General features: G+C 37.4%; 1 protein-coding gene across 1 annotated transcript; it reads right to left on the minus strand.

Moving 5' to 3' along the window:
* Nucleotides 1-3,183: 3,183 nt before the first annotated feature.
* LOC143570501 (uncharacterized) lies at nt 3,184-3,564 on the minus strand. Its single transcript, XM_077056140.1, has one exon. It carries the CDS (start codon nt 3,562-3,564, stop codon nt 3,184-3,186), a length of 381 nt encoding a protein of 126 aa, XP_076912255.1.
* Between the last annotated feature and the right edge of the window lie 15,550 nt (nt 3,565-19,114).

A 19,114-nucleotide genomic window follows, 5' to 3' on the forward strand; every position in this document is an offset into this window, starting at 1 on the left:
GTGCAAACGACGCTATGTGACACGGAAACCAGGCCAATTCCGTTTGGGTTTGTCAAACCAATAGTACTATTCACAAGGCACCGGCTCGAAGTTAATCACTGTGTTAGTGGGGACTTTCATGTGTTAGCACTTATATAATTCCCATCATCAAACAGTTCAGAGTATATATAGATATGTATCAACATGTTTTTCACCCCTAAAGTTCGTAAAAGCAGTTTAAAAGTGGGGTCATGAAACTCACTGTTTAGTAGATAATCAGTAGCACGTCGGTTCGAGGTTTGTATAACTTGCAATCACGGTTTCCTATAATCAATATTATAATAATATTAATATTTTAATATTATTATAATCTCAATACTAAACTAGGCTGTATAACTAATCTGGGTATAGCTGGAACGCCCAGAAAGTGGCAATAGGCTTAGGTTGTGATGTTGTTCAATGTCTGATACTTAAAACCGAACTTGGCTTATATTCCCGTTTTCCCAGCTGGACCAAGTTGTTCGTTTACGCGTTCAGAAAACAGTTATGGGAAAATAAGCTTGGGTAAATGTATTGGTTAATAAAATGATTAAGTTATAAAGAAGGATCACATACTGGGGTCCCGGATTAGCCACGGGGCCCGTTTCCGCTTATTCAGTTTGATTTAAGAAGAAACGCACACAATCCACCCGGATTGTCCAGGTTTCTCATACAAAAGTTCATTTTTACTTAATTAGTCCAAAAATATGATTTTTGATCACTCTTGGTGTTTTGATATTCCCGCAGGTTCGTTAATCGCGAACTTGCCGGTTTTTATGAAAATTAAATTTGTTTAATCTTTAAATTAGCATAATTAATTGACCGTTAATCATTAAATTATGAAAATTTAGCCACTTATCAATTAAAATATGTATATTTTAATAAAAATATTTTTGTTATTATTTACTGATTTATTAATTTATAAAAATTTATTTTATCAACTATATTTCGCCTGAAAATCGTCCGTTTATCCCAAACAATTTCCAAAAATTCTACAAAAATTCCTAAATACTCAAATTATGTCCCAAAACAACCTGTATCAATTCCAAAATGTAAAAAGCTTGTGCAATATTCTTTTCGGCCCAAATTCGGCTATAAAAATTCACACGAACATATATACACAAAACACCTTTAGAATTCTCCAAATGATCCTAAAATTCATATGTGATCAAAATATATCAAATCTGAGTTCCCAGAAAAAGTTCATAATTTTCAAAGTAATTTGGCTATTTTTCCCAAATAAACGTCCCAATTCGGTAATAAATTCACCAAATATTCTCAGATGGTCGAAAAATTACCAAATTTGAACAGGGACTTAATGACATGGTCCCTGATGTCCCTGAAAAATTTCAAGGCCTAATAATATGCCTATCAAAACTTTAACCTAATCAGCCCGTAAGCGAGTGTATCGGCATTACCTTTGCGGTTTTGGTTCGTTTCCGCCTTTCTAATCAACTTTTCAAGATCTTGTGCTCCTATGTAGGCTAGATACAAGTCCTATATCACAAACCAAGAAATTTGTCATCAACATAACAGCCCTTAACTTAGGGTTTCAGCTAGTGCACAAAAATGAACTTTTGAACCATAAAAACGCCGTTTCAACCCTTTAATCCGTGTTTACGGACAAAAAAACTATTAAACCAGGTTCCTCACCATTTTTATGATCAAAAAATGTTTATGGACCATTTTTAGGGTTTTTACACGGTTAGAAATGATTTTTGGCAATCAAACTATGTTTATATGGTATTAATCAAGTTTAAACGAGCCGAAAATCGATTATTTATGACATGTTTACCTAGTTTCTTGCTGGTTTTTGAGGGAGAGCAGCTTGTGTCCAGAATTTTCTTTAAAGGGATGTTACAAAAATATCTTGGAATTGTTTTATATTTAAAGAAAACCAAGGGTGTGGTCCATAGGCCCCCCTCTTGCTCTTTTGTCTCGTTTTTCATGCCCTTACGTGAAATCCCAACCCCAAATTTATTTCGGGTTTGGTTTTTGGCGCTAAATACTTATCGGGTGCGACAAACAGCGCGAAAACGAGTGTTTTTCGGCTAGTTTTGTGTAAATTTATAAAAACATACTATATATTTGTAAAAATCAAAAATATTTTCATGGATCACTTAAAACATTTCAAATAAGTGTTTGGTAAGTCTTTTTCGGCTTAACGGATGATACAATGCTTGGTTTGTAGCTATCTTTCGTGTTTAAATTTATAGCGGGTAGTTAAACGAGCATGTTTTCGTTTAACTTGTTTGCTATCGAACTAAGGCCATATTACTAATATTTTAGCTTGTATTAAACGTATATCACTTATAGATGGCCCCCCGGGATATCTGGGTCATAACCCGACCCGTTCGGTTAATCGTTCGTTTGTTACGCAAAAAGCATTTATTTACTTAATCGATAAATACGTACTGAGGTATATCCGGTTTTGTCACGAATGTCACATGCAGAGAGACTTTGGAGGTTCGAGATAATTTGAGCCGAGCAGTGTTCACCTCTGGGTTCCAGCATGGTCTTTATGCAGGCTACGAACATTGCTCCTATGGGATTTCATTGCAGGAGTCTCCCTCGTTTTCTTCCACTGCAGAGACGGAGGCTCAGGATTCATGGCCCTTACCGCTCATGTTCCTCCCGTCCTTGTACAAGTTTCATCGAACCCTGATATTTCCATCGAAGATATCCAAGCCCTTGCTTCAATTGTTGATCCTCCTTCCCCCCCTGCCGTAGTGTTTGTTTTGTGGTTGATTTCGAAAAATTATGCTTTGTGTTTGCTGGTTTGTTGTTGGGTGTTTTTAGACAATGGTGTCGTTTTTTGCCTTTATGTGGGCGTATTTGAACTTTGTTTGCCTTCGTGCTAAGATATAAATGGTTATGCTTGGTGTTTGCCCTTGCATTTTAGTGTTTATGTTTGATTGTTGGTTAACCATGTAGCCTATCGGCGAGGCCTTCCCCTTTTGGGGAGTGTTGCATGAGCATTTACGAGACGGACTCGTGTGTTATACTTATTACACATTACAGTCTCCGGCCCAAATTACTTGATAGGGCCCTTCCCATTTAAGCCCTAATTTCCCTTGGTCTTCCTTTCTAGTTGCCTCGTTCTCTCTTAACACCAAATCCCCTTTTTTAAATTTGACTTCTCTAACTCTTGCATTGTAGTACTTCTTAATCTTTTTTTGTGTATTCTATATCCCTTCTTGCTGCTTCCTCCCTTCTTTCTTCTGCTAGATTCAGATTCAACCGTAAATCTTCCTCATCTCCCCTTTCCCCTTGCAGAGTTCGTCGGGTTGGTGCTCCAATCTCCGCAGGTATCATAGCCTCTATCCTGTACGTTGGGCTAAAAGGTGTTTCCCCATTGCTCATTTTAGGCATGGCTCTGTGTGCCCATAAAACGTGAGGCAATTCTTCCACCCACGATCCCTTTTCCCTTCCTAGCCTTCCTTCAATTCCCTTTACCACACTTTGGTTTGACCGTTCTACTTGGCCATTGGCTTGGGATGAGCCACTGACGTAAATGTTTGCTTGATCTTCAATTGTAGGCACCATTCTTGGAATGGGTTGTTGGCAAACTGCTTCCCGTTATCACTGATTATGGAAGATGGCAGTCTACATCTGCAAACAATGTTTTCCCATACGAACCTCTTGATTTATTCCCCTGTGTTAGTTCAAAGCGGCGTGGCTTCCACCCATTTTAAGAAGTAATCAATTGCCACTACTAAAAATCTTACATTCCCTGTTCCCTCCGGGAAAGGTTCCACTATGTCTATCCCCCATTTTTTGAAGGGCCACGAGAGAGCTTACCTGTATTAGGCTTGATTTTGGTTTCCTTCCCACCGGGGCGTGTATTTGGCAGTGATCACACTTTTGTATCTTTTTGACAACGCTGAGAAACATCGCTGGCCAGTAATACCCAGCCCTCATTGCTCGGGCCACTACCATTTTGGCTCCTATGTGCATCCCACAAATCTCTTCGTGTATCTCCCTTACCACGTATTCCGCCTCCCCTTCATCAATACACTTTAGGGAAGGCCCTAAATAGCACTTTCTGTATAAACCTCCCTCAATCACTTTGTATTGTAAGGCCTTGATCCTTAGTTTCCTTTCTTCTTCTTTACTTTCTAGCACCTTTCCCTCCTTGAGGTATTTGATGAGGGGTGTCATCCAACTGTCCTCACGGGTTCCCACCTAGGCGACTGATACTTCCGTCAAAGATGGTTGCCTGAGGGTTTCCACCTTCACTTCTTTAGCTAAGTGATCGAAAGCAACCGCAGCTAACTTGCTTAGGGCGTCAGCTTTTTTTTTTTTTTGAGCCTGTAACATCTTGGTTTTTTCGTATTTGTTTAAACCGATTCGGGAACGTAATTCGGATCTTTTGAACTATTTAAAACTTGTATTATTGGTATTTAACTTAGTTTAACTTATTTTATGATTTCATAACTTTCAATTATGCCCAACAGCCCTTGGAAACCTTTAAAATCGCTTAAGCTCCAGGGACTAATTTTGCCAATTCTTTCCTATTTTCAATTAAATTAACGAAACTTAAGCTCCAAGATATCTCAACTAATTTTATAAAACATTCCAATTTCGTTTTATTGTTGTCCAAACCGAAATCTTTAAGTTGTTATACCTGATTTTGTCATTAATTGACTATTCGGTTTTCTAAAATAGCTATTTCCTAATAAACAAGTCTTAACCCTTAATATTTAAACAAGGCATATCATAAAACCCTAAATTATTACTTCAATACCAGCCCCCATAGCTACATCCACGAAATTCCTTTCCCCATTGTAGGTTTCTTCAAGAATTTATCAAGTTCGTATTGCTTCGTTGACTTTCAAGCTTCAAGACCCTTTGACCTCGATTATCTCTTGTTTCGTTCATCGTTCGGGTAACTTGTCTTTTTCAATATTGTAGATTTTTATCTGTAGAACAAAAGACCTCAATCAATTTTGCCAATTGAGGGAGTCTCGGTGGTCAATTGGACTCAAACCCGTTAAGGACATAATAGTCAACAACTTTGACCAATCAACTATTCATACTTCTGGTCAGATTCAACGTTTGGTCCAGAAGACTTTTATTCTCGTAACGAAATTATAAGGTTACTTATCAAAAGCCAACTTCTGACTCGCTGTTAAGATTCTGGTCAGTACCAGCTCGCTTAAATTTTAAAACAAACATAACTTAAATTCTAAACGTCCGTTTAGATTGATTCCAGTGGAAACGAGTTCGTATTTATTTATATTATCATATCTATAAGTTTCTGATTCTTAATTGCTTAAATCGTTTGACATGTAGTGGACGACTCGTTTATTCGTTAGCTCGCTTATTAGTATTTATATTCGTTTCTCTTTAATCTAAAGTGAGTTTATCATTCCCCTATTATACCAACTTTTCTAAACATTTTGGGGTCATATGCGTACCTATCCGTATTTCATACTATATATATATATATATATATATTCAAACAAATACATACGTGTAATTGTGAGTAACTTAATCAAATATACGTGCTACTTGCTTACTTGTGTTACCATTCCTTCATTCGTCTATTGGGATTACTCTTCATTCATTCGTATAGTGGGTGCTCCTGCTATTGACCAACGCCCGATTCGCTTGGCAACGGTCTACATACTTGTTTATGGTTTGATTATATTTACCGCACTTATCAGGTTATGCTTATTTATATTGTTGTGTTAAAACTGGTGATATTATCACTCAACTTTACGTTGACAAAACTCCATTTTCTACGCATACGCAGGTTGCTTGTATTGAAGATTGAAGTTGGACACGTAGACAAGACTTTAGAATATAATCAAGTTAATCGTTATTTGTTGTGTCGGATATTTTCTAAGGAAGATTGGAATCTTCTCAACCTCCTCTGGAAATCGGCTAAGTATGGACTTCGAGCAAGCTTGGACTATCGAGCACGGTTTACTACCTCGAGCACGGTCTTCAGAACCATTTCTGGTAAATTCTTCTAACTGTTGAAGGCTTCGAGCAAGCTACACTTCAACGAGCAAGAGTGTTCTTCTATCGAGTATGGATTGTCAATCGAGCAAACAACTTGATGATTCAAGTTTTAACCAAGTGATCCGAGCACAGGATGTCCGAGCACATTGGTGACAAGCATGGATGCAATAAGAAGATGTCATATGTTCTAAGCAAGGACTTCGAGCATGGTTCAATCCTCCGAGCAAGATTTACATCCGAGCATGCTAAAGATTGTTCAATAACTCTCAAGACTGGATTGAAGACATCAAGAAGAATGGGCTTGCTCGAAGGACAAGTTTGAGCAAAGCAAGGATTAGTCATGAAGAATGAAGCATGCTATAGGAGAATATTTTCTATGTGAAAATATTCTAAGTAAAGCATACTCGAAGACACTCATTGAGCATACCATGCATAGAGTCTGCTCGAGCAAGATACATATCATGCTCGAAGACTATTACACTTGTATTTATATTTGTCTTTCATTATGTAATGATTAGGGATTCTAGAAGGAATTTCAGGGTCTATAAATAGCGTCCTAGGTTTCCATTTTAGGGGATGCTGGGAGCGCAAGCAATACGAGAGCAAAACATTACAAAGAATATTCCTTTTGTTTCCACGTACCGCCGCCTCCTTCATGAAACCCTAGACATTCCTTTCACTGTTACATTAAATGTTATATTAAATTCAGTGAATCTTTGTCTTTGATATTGTTCTTTTAGACTATATTTTATTGTTTCGTCGTAAATAAATCACACCTTCATTCCCATCCATTGAATATCCTGATTCCGCCGGGATATTCGATAGGCATTTGGGTTATCGGATCTGTGTGCTCTTGTTGACCTACCTAAGGTTGCACCTGATCCCCAGTCCTAACAAGTGGTATCAGAGCCATTGGAAGCTCGCTGAAGGCCACGGGACTGAAGGTTTGTGATAAAGCTTGAAGCTTTAAAAGGTTTTCATCTGTGAAAGCTCATATCTGAGAAGATGGATGACTAAGAGGTATCAACAAACAAGATTCCAAGGTTAATCGGACAAGAAAACTTCATCAAATGGAAAGTACTTTTTGAAGCTGCAGTAAACTGTAATGACCCTGAGCTGTGGAACTCTATCAAGGATGGACAATACATTCCCTCTATCGCTCTGAATAATAATGCCACCATTGAGAGCAAGATGAAGAAACAAGATGATAAGGCACTATCTATGTTGAAGTTAGGTCTCTCTTGGGAAATATTAACTAGTGTCAACCATCACAAAACGGCAAACGAGATGTATGATTCAGTTATTGACATGTTTGAGGGAAACACAGAGCTCAGAGACATCAAGAAGGACTGATTGAAACAACAGTTGGATAGATTCGAGTTCAAAGAAGGTGAACGACTAAAGTCAGTATTGCAGAGGTTCATGACCATAGTGAATGAAATCAGAACAAATGATTTACTGATTTCTGACTTCGAACTGAACAAGAAACTTCTGTCTTCATTATCTAGAGAATGGTACACAGCCAGTAAATTCATCAAAGAGAAAGCAAGGTTTCCCATCTTCATGTTGGATTATGTGACAACAATTCAGAAGGCTGCTTAACATGAGATGATAGAAAATCATATGATAAGAGATGGTGTGCGTTGGATAACCCTCACAACTAAGCTTTAAATATAAAACCAAAATCCTAAACCACACACAACCGGCAAGTGTACCGGTTGCAAGTATTATAAACCTAGGAAGTTCGAGTATCGAACACGAAGACACGTAAGGACGCTAACGATCACTAACCCTAGACAAGACCTACCTAAGAATAATATTTAATTGATTTTTGATTTTTAATTACTTAACTAGACTAACTAGACTGACTGATAAAAGTTACCAAAAATAGAAAACTTAACGGGGAACTAACTGTGTTAACTTCGGATGGAGAAAAACGTCTACCTAGGTCTGAATCAAACTGTAGGCCTAACAAGTAAATGGATTGGATGATATCAAGACACCGGTTCCTAAAGATGACACAACTAAGGATCGCTCAGGCTCACTGGATTACCTCTCGGTCTCACTCAACAAGCCTAAACTACTCAAAATCGGCTAAAACAACCAAACCGGGAAACAATCGTTAACGTGTTCTAATGTTGACTCACCTCTCGGTCTCACCAACACTCGACCCTAATGGTAATGAATACTAGAAACCAAGGATAGAGGAACAATCTAACTTAAACCAAAATAGATCAACTAGTCGCTCAAAACACCTAAACCGGACAAGAAACGAACTCGCTCTCGCGCAATCCTTATTCTAGCATGCAAAGGTAATGAGACGACCCTAACTTCTTATCACCTCTCGGTCTCTAAGAAGGTGCCTAACCGCTGTACTTTAACCAAATAATCACGCAACAAAATCCTACGGTTGTACCTACCGCAAACAAACCCTAAACATAAATTCTAGAATCAAGCAAGCACCGATCAATCAATACAAAACTAATTAACTGACACAAGGGGTTTAAGCAATGAATTAACCCATTTTCCAGCCATTAAACACAACCTATTTCATGTCTAAATCAAACTTTACAATAGCAATTAACATCTATCAATCAAACAATCCAATAAACTCATCAAAACCTAACAATAATCATCATTCTTAGGTAGAACCGACAAGTTTAGCCTCTAATCATTTTTGGACAGCAGCTATTTAACAATAAAAACATTGTGTAACTCATCTCAAACATCAATTCAAGCATTCAATGATCAACAAATATCATAAACAAGTCAATATCTCAAGCAATTGCAAAACTACTAGTCAATTGAACAAGTAAATCAAAGTGTATGAACAATGAAAAAGATGTAAGGATATGAGATGTTCCGGGGCTGCTCTCTGCTGTAAAAACGGATGGTAAACGATCCCGAGGCTTGTTCTTGACTCCTTCTTCCTTCCTAAGCCGCCACAACCTCCAAACCCTAAGCCGAAAAAAGATTTTTCTTCCTTGGTTCCTCTTACCTGCTGCCGATCGGAGCTGCTGTTGGGGCTTAGGGTTTAATTTTTTTTTTTATATTTTAATTAATATAAAACTTGGGCTTGTCCAACATGTAATCGGGCCGGGCCTTGAGTTGTTTCTTGAAATCCTATGCGTAAAAGGCCTGTAAAATGCTCAAGAAGCTCGGTTTTTTCTTCCTTGTAACCCATAACCTACAATATGAATAAGATTATGTAAAACCTATATAAAACAAGTTAAAATACATAAAATATAATATAATACGTAGATAAAAGGTGCGGAAAATAAGTGTGTTTTACAACACATCAAGAGTGGAGAAGCCCAACTTCCCAATGACAAATGCTTTAGTGGCACCTATGGGAAACCTCACTCTTAAGTCTAATCAACAGCCAATTGTGGAAGAATCAACTGAAACAAGCTCAATGTGTGAAGGAAGTCAATCAAGATTTAATATACAAATTATTGAAGATGACACTGCTTTTACAGCCAGTGGACACCCTCCTTACACATAAAACAATTCAAGTCATGGAACAGACTACCAAGCCTTATTTTCAATGCTCACTGATTCCTACCATGCTTTTGTGGCAAAGAATCTGATCAACACAAGTATAGTGCAAGAAGACCTTGAACAGATAGATGTGGTAGATCTTGAAGATATAGACATCAAATGGCAAGCTGCAATGTTGGCAGTTAGAAGCAAAAGACTATACAACAGGACTGGGAGATCATCTTTCTCAGGACCTAACGATAGGATTGGATTTGACAAATCTAAAGCTATCTGCTACAATTGCCAACAGCTTGGACATTTTGCTAGAGAATGTAATCAACCAAAACAGTTTGGTAATTAGGTGAATCAGAATCGGTTCTATCAAAACCAGAATCAGAATTACCAAGGAACTCATCAAAGCACTCAGATGGCTAATCAGAATCCATATCAGAACCAGAACAGACCCCAGCAACAACAGATGTAGTCATAGAGAAACAATCAGCTTCAGATTCAGAACAATCAGAGCAGAGGAAACACAAAGGCTGTGAACCAAGCTAGAGACCAAGGAAATTTTGTGGTAACAATGGAGCCACAAGACGGAGGGTTTGACTGGAGCAACCATTCCGCTTAGATGGAGAAAGCAAACGTTGCATTCATGGCTAAGATACAGGAGAGGGGAAAGTCTTCAAGATCACAGGTACAATCTGTACTTTCTATTTGTGATCTTCTTTTAACAATTGATAAACTTAACATGGAGATTGGAAAGTGGAAATCTGAATGTGGAAGGAAAGAGGCTATTCTAAATGCTTTTGAAACAAGTGAAGCCACGTATGAAATTCAGATTAAGAGTTTAGAAGAAGATTGCATGCAAGCCTACATGACTCAATCCATAATGACAATTGAGATTGATGGGTTGAAGAAAATGTACACTGAAGAAAAACTCAAAAATTCAGAGTTACTAATTCAGATGGAATTTTTGAAAAACCTTGTACCAACTGGCAACATAGTTGGGTATGTGAACAAGATGAGTGAAGAAGAAAAATACAAAAAATGTGCCACCACCTTTCGGTGACAAATATCCTCTAAAGGTGGTCAAAGAAAGAAGAAATTGTAACACCCCACCTGGATCCCGGGTGACAATGCACAATTGATGCACCTTAACAGCGGAAGAAAACAAAAAGTTTATTTTAAACTATAAAATATTCGAGTACATTAAGTCACTATTTATAATAACATTAAAACTTAAGAACTTTTTGGTCTCCGATATCGCTCATCACCAAGTAGCTCTAAAGTTCCTCATGGTTCACCTGTGATACGTATACTTAAAACAAGTCAGCTCTTGCTGGTGAGCTCATGAGACACGATTTATAAAACATATATTTATAATTATGCATACACAATATGGGTTGTGATAATTGGGTCCGGGAGCAACACGTGCCTACCATGGATTACCACAACCACCGGGCCATGGACATCACTGTCCCCCCAGCCATCGTGTAAGTATGGAGTCCGTTACTAAGCACATGGTTACCCCATGTTAGGCACCCCTCGTAACATATCCACTAAGTATACAAGGATCCTTTATACCCCCACCGATAAACGCATATTGCAGCATTCTCATTATTACCAATTTAACAATACAAGTATACTATCACATTTTAAAAGTAGTCATGATAACTCACTGGTTTGATTGATGTTAATACGACAAGTATTGTCCTTTAGTCCTGTTACAAGTTAAGGTAACTTTAGGTTAAGCGATGCTATGCCTGACTAGTCATAACCATGGTTGACTTTGGATAACTCAACCTAGCTTAAGCATAGGTGATCAGTCCATGCCTAGACCAAGGTTGATTTACTCAACGCCTACCCTATTATAACCCTAAATCCTACTCTTTATATTAAAAGATTATGTTCTATAATTTAAACTAATATAATAATAGATATTAAGTTATAATTAAAATAAAGACTAATAGTTAAATATTTACCTACTTCGGAGAAGATTGAAAGTATTTGTAATTCATCATTTGATTTTTATATATAGGCAAATTAAGCCGACCCTTTATGTCGGTTTTTATCATTAGTGACTTATGTTTGTTACACATGAATTTTGTGGATTCAAATGAACAGCATACGTGCACTCTAATTAAATTTCTTTCTTTTTCTTATTGTTATATTAGTATTAGTTTTTATTGTTATATATATATATATATATCCATTTCAAGTTATTATAATTCTCTAATATATATATTAACTCTTGTTTAAACGTCTTAAGTTAAAACAGTTATTTTACTTTTCTCATTTAATAATATTTACAATATATGTTTTATATATTTTATTTTTACCTATAAAACGGGGTGTTACAGAAATGAATATCTTAAGCAGTTCAGGAGTGTATTTGAAGACAAACAGGAGTTTGTAAAGAAGTATGAAAGTGTGACTATGAATGAAGGGGGTGAGTTTATCTTAAAGGAAAATACTGAATCAAAGGCTAGAGAAGGGGCTAAGTCTGCTGAAAGAAGAAATGGAGTGAATACTCCAGTGAAGAAAGCAACTGTAGTTGCAGAAGTGACAGATCCTCAGTTGACAAGAAAAGAAACAAGAAGACTGCAAAAGAATAAGAAGAACAATGAACAGATCCCAAAGCTGCCAAAAACAACCCCTAAGCTTCAGAAGCACTATGAAAAGATGAGGAGAGAACACAAGGTGTTTGATATATGTGGAAGACCTCAAACAAAGAACAAGAATGATAAATCAAAGATCTACACATATGATTAACATCCTCCAATTTATCCTGTGTTATCAAACCATGAGCTGTTTGACATAGGGGATGTTGAATACACTCCAATTAGAAGGCATGCTGCTAATCAAAGGGAAAGTTCCTCAAGCAGTTTCTCTAAGATAAGCATGATCAAATTTATCAAAGAACAGTATCCTCAAATCCCTGATGTAAGCAAGCCTATCAAAATGTACTTCACCAACTCTCTATACCCAAAAACCTCTCTAGGCTTTGACTTTCCCAAGCCTAGTGACAAGTTCCAAAACAAACAGCTGCTTGAAGATATGGGAAGTTTTGCTAAAGTTTGGTGCAAGAAGTGTGATGCTTATCGTCATCACACTGATTCATGTTGGGTTGTTGAGGAGATCTTTGAAGTTCCTGACATTGTCAGTGGATTTGATACGAAAGGATACAAATAAAAGTATGAAAAGTACTTGAGTGGTGAGAAGAATTCATCTGATCATGAGGAAAGGAGGCAAATATTGGAAAAGAGGTTGAAGTCAGTGCTAAATATCAGTGAAGAATCAAAAGTATCAGACAAAACCCAAGAAGGAAAGAGGTCAAGTCCTAATGGAAGATCAAAGTTGAGCCCTGGAATCCTGAATGGAGATAAAAAATTTCTCCTAAAACAAGGTTTTGAACCAAGAGGTTATCAGTGGAAGATCAAGAAAGAGTTAAATAACTGGAAAGACTATGTGCTTGACAAAATTGAAGAAAGTATCAAGTCACCAGTTGAAGATGAGTCTGATTCTGATGAATCATGTGAAACAGTTTATGAAGATCCATTTCCATCTCCTGTTGAAGTTCAAAATGAAACTGATATAGTTTGTAACTCAGAATGTAACTGATCTTTCTGTGTGTAATTGTGTAGGAACAATCCATGAATAGAAATGATATATGGTATATGGACAGTGGTTGTTTCAGGCACATGACTTGTGATAAGGAAGTACTAATGAATTATGAAAGAAAGTATGAAGGACCTGTTGCCTTTAGGAGTGATGAGAATGGAGGAAAGATTGTTGGAAGAGGCACTCTTACAAATGGCAAAGTATTTTTTGAGAATGTGCTGCATTTTGAAGGACTACAATATAACTTACTCAGCATTTCTCAAGTATGTGATAAAGGATACAAGGTTGCCTTCAATGATGAACATCGCCTGATCCTCAAGCCTGAATTTGTCATTCCACCATAAATGATTATGATGATGGCTCCAAGGATAGGAACCTCTATCAGCTAAGAATGAATATAGCAATTTCAAGAGGTGGTTCATGTTTTGTTTCCAAAGCCACTGAAAATGAAACAAAACTATGGCATAGAAAAATGTGTCATGTCAAACTCAAGAACATGAACAAGCTAGTGAAAAACATGTTGTGGGACTTCCAACTAGAGAATTGAAACTGGAAGAAAAATGTTCCTCATGTCTCAAAGGAAAGCAACATAAGTCATCCCATAAGAGCAAAATGATAAATTCAATTGATGAAGTGTTAGAACTACTTCACATGGATCTGTATCGTCCTGTGAGTGTTTGGAAAGAAGAGATTCTGCCTAGTTATAATTGATGATTTTTCAATGTTTACATGGGTCTTCTTCATGGGAAGCAAGGATGAGACTTCAGAGCTAATCAAAACTTATGTATTGAAGATGGAGAATCAACTTGAGAAAAGTTTGAAAGTGATTAGAAGTGACAACGGGACAGAAGTCAAGAATAGACTTATGGAAGAATTCTGCACTTCTAAAGGGATCTTTCAACAATATAGTGCTCCAAGAACCCAGAGCAGAATGGTGTTGTAGAGAAAAGAAACAGAACCATTAATTGAAGCTGCAAGGACCATGATAGCTGATGCAAACTTACTAATGACTTTCTGGGCAGAAGCTATCAACACTGCTTGCTATGTGCAAAACAGGGTTCTTTTGAAAAAGGCTCATAACAAGACTCCATATGAGTTTATCTTCAAAAGAAAGCGTTATGTGAAGTTCTTGAAGCCTTTTGGTTGTAAATGTTCATTACTGAGCACAAGAGGTTATCTAAACAAGTTTCAATCCAAATCTTTGGATTGTTTCTTTGTGGGTTATTCTACTCAATCAAAGGCATATAGAGTGTATGTTAAAGAGCACATGGTGGTCATTAAGTCCTCTGACATAATCTTCAACGAAAATCATTTTAACAATGTAGATGGACACAAATGGTTGTTTGACTTGGAAAAGATGATCAAATCATTCAAAATCTACAATGAAGATTTGGATGAAAGCATGTTCAGGACAAGCATTGAAGAGAAAGAAAAGCAAAAGCAAATTGACCTGGACAAGCTATGGTCAACTGTTGCTTCAGAGGAAAAGGATTCAACTTTGAAAGAGGCAATGGCAGACCAACGGAAATGGAAGTAAATGATCAAGAAGCTGCAGTTGAAGTGTCAAATGAAGACCCAAGTGAAGTGGAGAGTGAACCACTGCAAAGTCAACAGCAGAGTCAACTTGAAGAGACAAACAGGTTCCAGTCATTGTTTGATTCTCTTCAAATAGAACCAATGAAGCTTCATCATCAACACACACTCTAGACCAAGTGACTACTGAATATGAAGAAGTACATGAGAATGAAACTGCTGATATGAATATGACAAATCTTGAATCATAAATGAGTGCACATCAGATTGGTCAAACCAGTTCTATTGAAAGAAATCATCCTGCAGAGAACATCATTGGTGACTTGCATGAAAGAGTGATAAGAAGTTCTTCTAAAAGAGCAAACGTACGTCTTTATGCATGTTTTCTATCCCAAGTTGAACCAAAGAACATTAATCAAGCTTTAACACACAACAGCTAGGTGGAAGCCATGCAGGAAGAGTTAGCTCAGTTCAGAGACCTACATGTTTGGGATTTGGTTGATAAACCCAGAGGAAAATATGCAATATGCACCAAGTGGGTATTCAGGAACAAGAAGGATGAAAGAGGAATTGTCATCAAGAACAAAGCCAGGCTGGTAGCTCTAGGGTGCTTACAAGAAGAAGGAGTAGACTTTGAAGAAGTCTTTGCTCCAGTTGCAAGACTAGAAGCAATCAAACTCTTCCTAGCATATGCAGCATCCATGAATATCAAAGTCTATCAGTTGGATGTCATGTCTGCATTTCTAAATGGGAAGATTGATGAAGAAGTTTTTGTGACACAACCACCTGGATTTGAAGATCCGATCCATCGCAACAAGGTGTACAAGCTAAGTAAAGCATTGTATGGATTACATCAGGCTCCTAGAGCTTGGTATGATGAGCTGGGAAATAACCTGTTGGATAACGGATTCTGCCGTGGAGCTATAGACAAGACTCTATTTTACAAGAAATGGAAGAAAGATCTACTGCTTGTACAAGTGTATGTTGATGGCATCATTTTTGGTTCAACAAATGAACAGATGTGTAAGGACTTTGAACAAGTGATATAGTCAAAATACAAAATGAGTTCTATAGGAGAAATGAATTTCTTTCTTGGACTACAAGTACAGCAGAAAGCAGATGGCATTTTCATAAATCAATCAAAGTATGTTCAAGACATTCTCAACAAATTTAAGTGCCAGGATTACAAGACAGTGTCCAAACCAATGGACACACATGAGAAGATGGTACCTAATGAAAAGGGGGAGCCAGTGGACCAACATGAGTATAGGGCCAAGATAGGATCATTGATGTATGTGACAGCATCTACACCAGATATTATGTTTGATGTATGTGTCTGTGCAAGATTTCAAGCCAATCCAAAGGTCTCCCACATGTTGGCAGTAAAAAGGATATTCAGATATCTTAAAGGAAAACCAGACTTAGGGATTTGGTACCTAAAGAACCCCTCTTTTGACTTGATGGCCTATACAGATAGTGACTATGATGGTTGCAACATGAGTAGAAAATCAACCTCTAGAGGATGTCAGTTTCTTGGGAACAGGCTGGTGTCTTGGCAATGCAAGAAGCAGGCTATAGTGTCAATTGCTACTGCTGAAGCTGAGTATATTGCTGCATCTGCTTGCTGTGCACAGGTTTTATGAATTCAGAATCAACTGCTGGACTATGGTTTGAATTTCTTACTTTCACCTATTTTAATTGATAATACTGCTGCTATGTTTATTGTTAAGAATCCAGTCCAACATTCTAAGACTAAGCACATTGAAATTAGACATCATTTCATTAGGGATTGTCAAGAAAAAAGGCTAATAGAAATGAAAAGGGTAGACACATCTGATAATTTGGCTGATTTGTTCACCAAACCTTTAAATAAAACCAGGTTTCACTTTCTGTTAAAATGCCTAGGTATGATAAATGTTGATGAAATTTGATTGATGATGTGTGCTTAGGTGAAATGCTTATTGACTATCTATTTGTTGCTCACTGTGATAAATTGCATGATTTGTTGATATATGCTTGAATGACCATCTTAATTATTTGAATCATGCTTGATATATTGTATGTTTGAAATTTGATATGTCTTTGATATTCATGTCTCTGTTACTTAAATGTAGGCATGCTGGATATATTTTGTAGTTTTAAGTATTTCAAGCATGGATCTGTGCTTGATACTGTATTTGTTGCTCCTTGATCACTGGCAGTCATACTTGAGAACTTTCAAGTATTTCAAGCACAGATGACTTGTGTCTGATGTTCGAGCATGAACATATGTCTTGCAAGCATGTCCTTGTCTTTAGAGCATATATCTGTTGTTCAAGCACCATGATTGTGTCTAAAATAATCTCTATGTATTTCAAGCACACGTCTATTACTCGAGCAAAATGAGATGATGATTTTCAAGTCCATCGAGCACACGCAGTGACATGATATACTTCAAGTTTGCTCAATTGGATACCTGTGTGCTCGAGTGAAAGTTAACTCAAAGCTGTATGAGTTTGCTAATTGTGTGCAACTTGTGTGCTGTTTGTAAGTCATATGTGCTTAAATGACAAAATGTGTTTCAAAATTAAGCGCAACATGAATTTCTCAAAGAAACTAATGTTTGACACATAAATGATTTTTGACTAAGCAACCAGTTTTCGGTGAACTCATAAAAGAAATGATAATACTATTCAGTTACAAGCTTTGAAGAAGCTTAAAATGTTTTTAAATGGAGATTGAATACAACCTTTGGGAAATGATAGTATATTGTTTAATCTCCTAACCCATGGATTATAGGCTTAAAGGATTTCTGATCAGTAAATTGACATTTTGTATGGTATCTTTTGATGAGTGTAGTGACATAAGTGATATAAATATTGTTAGGACATGAAATGTCATGTGTATGTCCCCAGTTCTATCAGGATGGTTCGATATGAAAATAACGATCGTGAAACCAAGTTAACGGACTGAAAATGTCAAAAGAAACTGATTCGATCGAATCAGTGACTGATTCGATCGAACCAAGACTCATTCGATCGAATGAGATACTCATTCGATCGAATCAGTATACGATATATAAACGAAACTTAGGAAATTTCACAAGAGAGAGCACACATTACACACAGTCACGAACCTGCTACTGCCGAAAATCCTCTCTGCCCATCTTCGTCGTGTCGGTCTTTTCCTCCGTCCCTAGGTGTCAAACCGTCTTAGGAATCGTAACCGTGCGTTGTTGATCACCACCGAATCGCCGTGTTAGAGGATTCCGCACTCTAACACGTTGCCCCGTGAATCGTTGGGAAACCGTGTCCCGCACCGGTCCGACAAAGTGGTATCAGAGCCTTTGGTTCTAGATTCACGTTAGATTCGTGGTAAAATTCGTGTTTTTCTCGCGAAAATCGTAATTTTTGCCGGAAAATTCCGAATTTTTGGTGTTTTTGATCTTGGTGTTCGTCGTGTTCTTGTCAAAAACTGTTAAAATTGTCATACTTTGGTGTTTTGATCTTAGAATTGTGTGTTAAAAGTTCGAGTTTCGTCAAGAACGTTCTTCGCGTTCTTCGTGTTCTTCGTATTTTTGGTGGTTTTGATCCGTTTTCTGGTTGGTCTTAAGTTGTTTTTGTGTTAAAAGTCATATTTTGATCTTAAGTTGCTTCTTGATCTTCCAAGATTTGTGTTTTTGATTCAAAATTCGAAAATCCGTCAAAATCTTCTAATTTTGGAATTTCCAGATTTTCCGATCGAACGTGTCTATTTTTGGAACTCATTCGATCGAATAGCCTTCCTATTCGATCGAACAAGTTTAAACTTTGACCGAATCAGTTTTTTTTCCCGCCGAGAATTACTCCTAGTTCATTCGATCGAACCAGATTTGTTCGTTCGATCGAATTAGTCACCATTCGATCGAATAAGTCTTTTATTCGATCCGCCGATTCGATCTTTGTCTTATTCGACTGTCAGAACCCGTTCGATTGAACCAGAAACTCTTTCGATCGAACCTCTCAACCCATTCGATCGAACCAGATTCACATTCGATCGAATAACTTACAGATCAGCATTTCAGAGAGACATCCGATCGAATCAAACCCATTCGATCAACAGTTCAACGTTAAAGCAAAGAAACAAAGATGGCTGCAAGTTCGAGTACCAACAAGAGGATTCAATCGATTCTCGAAAGTGATTCTGAATCGGGAAGCTATAACAAGCCACCAAAGCTAATGACTTTAAACGATTTTACAACCTGGAAGACAAGATTTCAAATTCATATAACAGGTGTGAATCCTGGACTTTGGGAAGCTGTTCAGACAACTTGGGTGCATCCGACAAATGATGATGGTGAGACTTTGAGTTACTTTAGGCTGTCTGAAGATCAAAGGATAGCCTTTGATGCTGAGAAGAAAGCCTTCTCGTTACTGTCACAAGCACTTTCAAGCGATCTCTTCCATCAGTTTAACCAGTTTACAACAGCGTCAACTCTTTGGAACGCACTGGTTGAACGATGTGAAGGATC

The sequence above is a fragment of the Bidens hawaiensis genome, unplaced genomic scaffold (genome assembly GCF_021521415.1).
Source record: "Bidens hawaiensis isolate Kalapana, Puna unplaced genomic scaffold, B.hawaiensis_p1.1 tig00001269_1, whole genome shotgun sequence".
Lineage (NCBI taxonomy): Eukaryota > Viridiplantae > Streptophyta > Magnoliopsida > Asterales > Asteraceae > Bidens > Bidens hawaiensis.